A 7,960-nucleotide genomic window follows, 5' to 3' on the forward strand; every position below is an offset into this window, starting at 1 on the left:
ATACATTTATGACCTAGTGCTGTTTTGTCTTTGTTCTAACAGCATCTGTGACTAATAAGACGTTTTTGTTTTCTGTCCGTACTATCTATATTTGAAGACCTACGTATTTTAGCTATTTTTTTAGCATCAGGTTAGTAATCGGTAATAAGACCTTTTGTCTCACTGGAGCTTAAGTTCTTGAATGCTAAGGCAATTTGTTTTGTTGTTCTTTGTTAAAATGACAAAGTGCTCAAATTCTACTATAAGTAGACACTCATTTCACCTTGAAGCAGCATTAATAGTTCATTGTTTTGTCCACTTGGGGGCAGCGGAACAAAACACTGACATATTAACACCTTGTAAAGTTATGTAGAAAAGTTAGCAAACTGTTGCCCATTTACAAATCCAGCAGACGCAGAGGAACATTCATTTAGAGTTGTGTTTCTGTCCACCCAACGAATGTAAGTCCAGTATTCTACCACCAGCTGAGAAAAATATATGGCTCTTTAGCTGCTAAATGCTCCACCATGCTCACCAGCTAGTCTCTGACTTTGTCTGTCTGCTGTTTGGTGTTGAGCAGGTCATGTTTAGCTGCCTACTGCTAGAAAGACCAAAATAATGAGCTAAAAGATGCTAAAAAGTGCCAAAGAGCTGACAGGAACTGCAGTTGAGTAATGATTCTCAGTGAGATACTGCCACTTACACAGTGCCTGAATTAGAACAAAAAAGGTGCCAGTACTCTAATTCAGCAGTTACATGACATGATCATTGCATGCGTCTTTGCTATAGTTACTGTATATTCATACATACATCTTGTATGACCCTGAATCAATGACTATTGAGACTCTAAGGAGCCTGATTCGACAGCCAATCTCACTGCTGAACAGTCTACTTTTATTTAGGGAGTGAGGAGTTGCAGCGTTCGCCCAGACCGGCGGGGGAGGGTATATACTCCAGACACGGCACCCCTTCTCTTCTCTGCTTCTCTTCATGGTCATCAGATTCCAGTGCTGAATGTCTGACTTTACATAAGAAAAGAAGAAGACCTACTTCATTGATCCCACAAGGGGAAATTACATTACTTCACTCTGTTACAGTTATTACATACAGGCCTGAAATACACATGCACTAAACTGACAGATGTCAGAGTGAGGGGGCTGCCCATGAACAGACACACCGAGCAGTTGGGGGTTCGGTGCCTTGTTCAAGGCATCAAAATGGCCCCTCTACACCAGTCCACACTTCATACAGGGACTCGAACCAGCAACCTTTTCGTTCCAAAGCCAAGTCCCTACGGACTGAGCTACTGTCACAGGTATAAATATTAGCCATAGACTTTATATACAGTATATGATATCAGCCCATTAATAATACTGTTATCTTTCAGAAGTAAGGGTACTCATGTGGACAAAAAAAAATCAAATGTACAGGCCCATTTCAGGCACTGCACTTGTAGAGTAAAATAAGTCATTGTTAATATAAAACTATGGATTAGTGAAGCTTTAACAGACATAGAACCTTCTTTTTTTCAAAAGATAAACTCATGGGAGAGAGCTGTAGGATTTTGCAGGACATAGATGTCCAGTAAGTTAGTACTACTGTACATACATTTAAGAAACCCACTGATTTTCTTTGATAGTGACACCACAAAACACAGGATCTTTTTGCAATAATTTATTCAACATTTTTTGCTTTCTTCTTTCAGTGCAATATCCAATAGAGTTACTTGAATGCAGAAAAGGACACTGAATCATCAGTTTTCTTGAGGTCTGAAGTTTGCTCGAAAGTAATATTTCGGATCCACCCCACAGCTCTGCCCAAACCCCAGCCTGTACCTGCGCTTTCAGGCAAATCTGTGGCAGCTTCACCAAACCCAGAGGTGGGGCTGACAATGGGTGTGAGAGGTGGAGTCAAAGGCATGTGGTCCAACTCCTCTTGTGTGTTCCAGGTGAGGGTAAGACTGGAGGGGAGAGTGGTTTCTGAGGCCGTTGGGAGAGTCTTTGCGTCTTTTCTCTGATTCAGGCTTAGTGGCAGTCTTGACGACTCCCTGGAAAAAGCACAGGGTAGAGACAAGCATTCATCTTATGAGGAATGGCAGGCAGCTATTGTGTGTCAGTTCTCCACTTTGCTTCTCCAGAAAGTTTACAACAGTGGCATTTAGCTCGAAGTACAGCCAAGCGGGAGGTTTTTTTCTTCTTTTTCTCAAAGGCATTTAATTTGCACAACACAACAATGATTACACCGCATACCTGTCCTTGTCTTTCCAAGCATTTTTGCACATGTCTCCAGCCATGCCGTAGAGCCAGCTCATGTCCCTATGTACATCTGGGATCCAGTCCACAAGTCTAAGAAAGAACAGCCAAAGTCTTGGAGAGTCAAATAGCAAATAACGAAAAGTTGTAATTGCGAAGAAAAAAATGGACAAAAACAAAAGTAAACAAAAAACGTATTTCTGGCAGGAAGGAATAGATAGACAGAAAGAGATGAAATGCTAAAAAAAAAAAAAGCTGTCCGAGAGATGTAGTGGACTACAATATTTCCCTCAAATATAGCAGAGTAGAAGTATGAAGCCTCAGTGTGCTTAATTGTAAGATACTGAAGAGACTTAACGCCCTAGATACTGCAGCAGACTATCCTTGAAAATAATTATAATAGACCATTATCATTACCTAAATATCCATCTGTGGTTCATAGTCAATTATACATCTACGCCTAAGAGTATTTGCAAATCATGTGTAGCATTTGTTGTAGCCCGTTTGGATTTCATGATCACAGATGAGATAGGCTTGCAGCCCGTTTAGCACTATTAGAAATTATTTGGATGATGGTATTGTAACAGGTTGAACAAAGCCTGGCTAATACACTACCTCTGGGCTAGAGAGAAGGCTGAGTCAACGGGTCGAGCACAGGGCATCTGCAGATAGGAAGTCACCTTCTCTGGCAGGTACTCGGTCATCTGGGACAACAGACCAGCATCCGTAGTATGCGCCTCCCTGCAGGCCTCACAAAACACTGACACAAATACAGTGAAAAAAAACAAACATTACACATTTAGTTTTACAGCATTACATTTACCTTACTGGCGTTGGTATATTTTTTTTTTAAAGTATGAATGAGGATGTCCATGCTGATCACAACCATGTCAGCCACCCTTCAATGTCCTGTCCTTACCTTTTTTGATGGCAACTGGGAGGTTTTCTATGAGCTGTGGATCCAGCCACCAGTGTCCTTTCTGATGTGGTTTCAGTCCATTCTGTTGTGCGTTCTCATTGGACTCTTCAACCCACTCCATCTTACACTCACAGCAGTTTGTCTCCAAACTCTTCATGGGACTATTGGTGCTGATCAGATCTGTGATGGGCATTTAAATTGAGGCATTTTCTGCAATAAGAAGCACTGGAATACTGCTGCTAGTAGAATAAAAAAAAAACACTTCTTCCCCCATTTTTTCCCCTTCTCCATTAATATGTCCTTACTGTTATCTTGTAGGAAGCGGAGAGCATCCATATAGCCCTTCTGGCAGATTTCAGCCATTGCCTGTAAAATTTAAAAAGGTGCTGGGTGAAGATGCAAGCTAAATCTGCTTAATCTATATCAGGGGTCTTCAACGGTTTTTTTAAGCCAAGGACCCCTTAACTGAAAGAGAGACAAGCAGGGACCCCCTACTACATATATTGTATAAAATGAAGTTTCATATTAAACTGGGCCTACAATAACGTGTAAGGCGGTCTAAAACCTTTATACATACCTTTTTTGCATAAAATACTAAGCTATTAAAATAACCTATAATAATACTTGTTGGCATGATTTTATAAATCATGTTTTAATGTTAAAACATACATGTGGCACAGTGAATCCTTAGGATGATCTGTATCTGTGGATGGCTATCAGGGGCGGATTTATATTTGTTGATAATGTTATATTCCTGTTAGGGCTGAACGATTAATTGCATTTGCGATAATATCGCGATATGTTAAAACGCGATTTCCTAATCGCAAAGGCTGCGATTTGGTCACATGACTCGCGAGAGCAAATCAGTCTGCACTCAGCAGAGAAAGCATCAACTAGCACGCTAACGCTACGCCGTACCTTGAGCTGATTTCTGTCATTCAAACAACTCTGAGTTGTAGTTTAAAACTTTTACAGCCATTTTAATAAAATGAAGGGTTTTATTCAGACTCGAGTCCATACATGCAGTTAATGAATACAGGCACACAGAACTGAAGGCTCGGTTGGCAACGATTAGCTATTATTATCCGGTTAGCTCCGTTATAAAGATATGAGTGGAGGAGCTGCCACTGAGAGGGGTAACAACCAGACTGATAAATGACGTTCGGGGTGCTTTCACAGCAGCGTGGCCGCAGTGTTTCAACAGTTTTATTAGTACAATTAATCCCACGGCAAGAACACCAGCAACTAGCTAACGCAACGATAGCCTCTCTGAGCAAGTGCACACGGCAGCACGCAACTTCACGAGGGGGAGGGGCTGGAGACACAAAAATTACACTTATACTATATTTTTACTTATTTAACTGTCTAGTGTGTAATTGTGTGTTCATACTATAAATTATATTATTATTCTTTGTTGAATAATACAGAAGACTAAGAGCTTAAAAAAATAATCGAATCGCAATCGCAATATTTGGGAAAAAAATCGCAATTAGATTATTTTCAAAAATCGTTCAGCCCTAATTCCTGTTAAGACTTTTAAGTTTTGAAAAAACTTCAAACATTAAGACTAATTTGGAGACCCCCCCTGCATTGACTTTGAGGACCTCCTAGGGGTCCCAGAAGCCCTGTTTAAGATCCCTGATGTATATACAATATTGCAGGCGTTCACAGTCCATTGGTATCAACATAAATGGAACATGTTTGTGTGCTGTACATTGCAATAAGCAATTTCTGACCAGCAGAGGGCATAAAGGAGACATTAAAAGAAATTTGAGTAATTCAGCCAAACTTTGGATCAGGGAGGACTTAACAACAAACTTTGGAAACATGTTTTCATCTCCTTCAAGACACATGGGCCACCCGTAAGTGTGGATATCGGTTAGTGTTAAGATTATCAAATAGCATATTGTCTCACTGTAGAGGAATCCTGTACTGCTTTGACTCCTCTGCGTCATCTCTGAACTTTAATGCCTTTTCTACGCTTAGAGATGTCTCACATAAACAAAATAGTTGCATGACAAATACTTACAGGTTTAATGTAAACAAATCTAAATCTTTTAACTGCTGCAGCTGAGAGTCAGTAGCTTCTGTGTCTCACCTCAGGTGGCGGGGGGAAGAAGGTGCTGGTGAGTCTGTACAAGTTCTCTGAGTTGACCTGGATGCTGACGTTGTTGAAGCGCACCTCGTGGAAGATTAGCGTGCTATCTCGAGGGCAGAGATCGCTCTCGCCGGCATACGCAGAGAACGTGATCGTGTTTTTCGTGTAACACTGAGGCTGGTTGTCACTGATCGCACCGTCCACATAATGCTGAGTGGAAAACGAGGATGTTGATCAGTGGGAAAACCAGAAATGTGTTAAGGCACACTATAACCATTATAAACACAAGTTCTTATATAACAGAATTATGAACATCATAATATTGTACACCGTTATCATGAAGATGTAATAATAAAACATATCATGCAGTGCCTAAATCCACCTGACAGGTAATATTGAGCAAGTATAAAGTTTGAGTGGAATGCAACCCCCCTTAATAGATTAGAATAAAGTCACACAAAATACCTAAAACTATGTGACACTTTGTAATTGTTGACGCTGTGTCTAAGAGCTGTAGGTTGAACTTTAGAAATATTCGAGGCAGTAGTTTGTGGTCTAATATTTTGTTGTATTTTTCCGTAAGGTATTGTAGAACTTGTGCATTTCCTTACATGTGCATTCACGCCTAAACCTTTCCCTATATGTCAGAATTTGAACATTTAGGGCTGTGCACTCTGGTAGCAGGATAGGTGTACTACACCAAGACTAGTGGCCACAACACAGATACGTTGAGGTTAAGAACATCAATACCGATTAAAAACAGTTAACATTTTGCTTTAATTTAAGCACATGAGGTGGCATTAAACTCAGTCTAGATGCAGTTTCAAGGTAAACTGTTCCCCATAAAGGAGTACTAAATTATGCTGAGCTGGAACGTTGACCGACTGAATGAAGCTCACTATAAATGTCCTGGCTTAAGAGAAAACTTATCATGTCCTAGCTTCCTGGTTTACTCACCACTCCACGGTAAGTAGGTGGTATCACACCACAGTAGAAAGGGACGAAGCAGCTGCATAAGAGGGCCTGGAAAAGGCAGACATTACTGCAAATTATTTACAGAAACAAAAACCTCTCTGTGGTTACACAAACACTAAAGTTCTTTAAAATTTCGACAAGAGTTAATCCCATTTTAAGTATTACTTTAAAAAAAGACAGGGCTGGTTAAAATTACAAGATAAAATCAGATATGACCATAAACTATTGGAAAATCACTCCTCCCAAATTGTAAAATATACCTGAACAAGCTCCTCTTTGCTGTCAAACTTCGTCACTAGTTCGTTCTTCCCATCAGGCACTCTGGTCAGGGACACACAGAGCTTCCCAGAGGCTCGAACATGGGCGTCTTCTGGAAGGCCCTCCATCAGAGAGTCTCGTACTATCTGCAATAGATTGAAAGCCGGGTGCAGGGGCCCCAGTTTGCGCTTCCTGCCCTCTTTGGCCATACGCATCAAATCAGCACAGCATTTTTCTGCACAAAGAAACACAGTAATTAGAGTGCATGTATTGTAGAAATGCTGAACTGGAAACTTGGGAATTTATTTATTTTCTAAATAAAAACTATTAAGGATCTGTTTGACTGCAAACATTTCTACATGATTAGAAACTCACAGCTGAAAAGTGTCTTTCACAAAACACTGCGGATGCACTTTAAAAATAGAAATCCTGATTAATCGTGACTTTAGATCTTAAAAATAGAAGTTATTCTGTCAACTAGTAGAAACTAAGATTACCCAATCTGAAAATGAAAATTTTGTAATATCTGGAGCAGGTTCACAGATTTCATGGATACATTGAATCTTGGCATCTTGGAATATTTTATAAGCCACTCAATACATAATATAACACTAATGCTACAGTTTCGTACATAATGTTTCCCATCTCACATGTACAGATTCTGCCCATCCAAGTGTTAAGGAGGGTTTTTTCTTTTGTTTGTTTTTGTGTTGGCATTTCTTGTTTTAAATTCCGTCTGTGTCTGGCTAGTTAAAACTCTGTGCCAAAGTGATGGAAGGTCAACTAAAGCAAAGAAAATCTGTTAACTGTGCACAGGTTTGTTACCTTTTTTAACTATTGAATTCAGAAAATCTGAGTTGTCCAAACAAGATGCAAACCGCAACAATCAATTCCACAGATCAAAAGGCTTTCTGATGTATGTCCATGAGGAGACTAATGATGTCCATGTGGGTACACGCACTGTGTCGTATAAAGTGCATTACATCTATGCCGAATCATATAATAAAATGTAATGATTTAAATAGCATCTTGAACATTGTTTCATTCAACCCAGCAATTTGCTAATTACCAACGCTGCGTTAAACTGGCAGATTTGTGAATGACGTTTGGTCAGTCGAGAAGGAACGTTCAGCTCACCGATGGGGATTCCAACAGAAATAATAGCAGCCATCACAGCACCTGCAGACGCTCCACAGATTTTAGAGGCGTCTTGTATTAAGCGAGGGAACCGTTCAAGGATACAGCAGCAGGCGCCAACATAATAAACCCCCATAAAACCGCATCCTGCAAAGGAGATGTTCCAATCTTTCGTCAAATCAAGCATCTTCTCAGTTGCAACTCCACCACAGAAACTAAAGTAGACAAAATCTCAGCTTGTTGAATTGTAAAATGATGGGGATCACTGTTGGCCAACTGCTACCTTTACTTCACCTGCAAACAGCATCCAAAGGTGACAAAGATACCTGTTGTGTAATTTCC

At 40.2% G+C, this 7,960-nt stretch overlaps 1 protein-coding gene across 2 annotated transcripts; it reads right to left on the bottom strand.

The window, feature by feature from the left end:
- Positions 1 to 1,638: 1,638 nt before the first annotated feature.
- On the bottom strand, positions 1,639 to 7,940 carry LOC116046811 (patatin-like phospholipase domain-containing protein 2). Of its 2 annotated transcripts, none has more exons than XM_031295227.2 (9): positions 7,913 to 7,940; positions 6,484 to 6,716; positions 6,206 to 6,271; positions 5,249 to 5,458; positions 3,456 to 3,516; positions 3,151 to 3,330; positions 2,847 to 2,991; positions 2,229 to 2,324; positions 1,639 to 2,026 (listed from the first exon to the last, which is right to left on the bottom strand). In XM_031295227.2, exons 1-9 carry the CDS (start codon positions 7,923 to 7,925, stop codon positions 1,702 to 1,704), a joined length of 1,329 nt encoding a protein of 442 aa, XP_031151087.1. In that variant the 5' UTR covers positions 7,926 to 7,940; the 3' UTR covers positions 1,639 to 1,701. The 2 variants fall into 2 exon arrangements, with proteins under 2 accessions (XP_031151087.1, XP_031151086.1); XM_031295226.2 differs by lacking the exon at positions 7,913 to 7,940 and adding an exon at positions 7,619 to 7,805.
- Positions 7,941 to 7,960: the final 20 nt, after the last annotated feature.

This window comes from Sander lucioperca, chromosome 7 (assembly GCF_008315115.2).
Source record: "Sander lucioperca isolate FBNREF2018 chromosome 7, SLUC_FBN_1.2, whole genome shotgun sequence".
Taxonomy (NCBI): domain Eukaryota; kingdom Metazoa; phylum Chordata; class Actinopteri; order Perciformes; family Percidae; genus Sander; species Sander lucioperca.

Coding starts and splice junctions, on each gene's coding strand:
- LOC116046811 (XM_031295226.2), bottom strand. CDS start 7,805: ATGCTTGATTTGACGAAAGATTGGAACATCTCCTTTGCAGGATGCGGT. Junction 6,717..7,618: donor TTCTGTTGGAATCCCCATCG/GTGAGCTGAACG, acceptor TTCTTTGTGCAG/AAAAATGCTGTGCTGATTTG. Junction 3,331..3,455: donor CCGCTTCCTACAAGATAACA/GTAAGGACATAT, acceptor TGCCCATCACAG/ATCTGATCAGCACCAATAGT.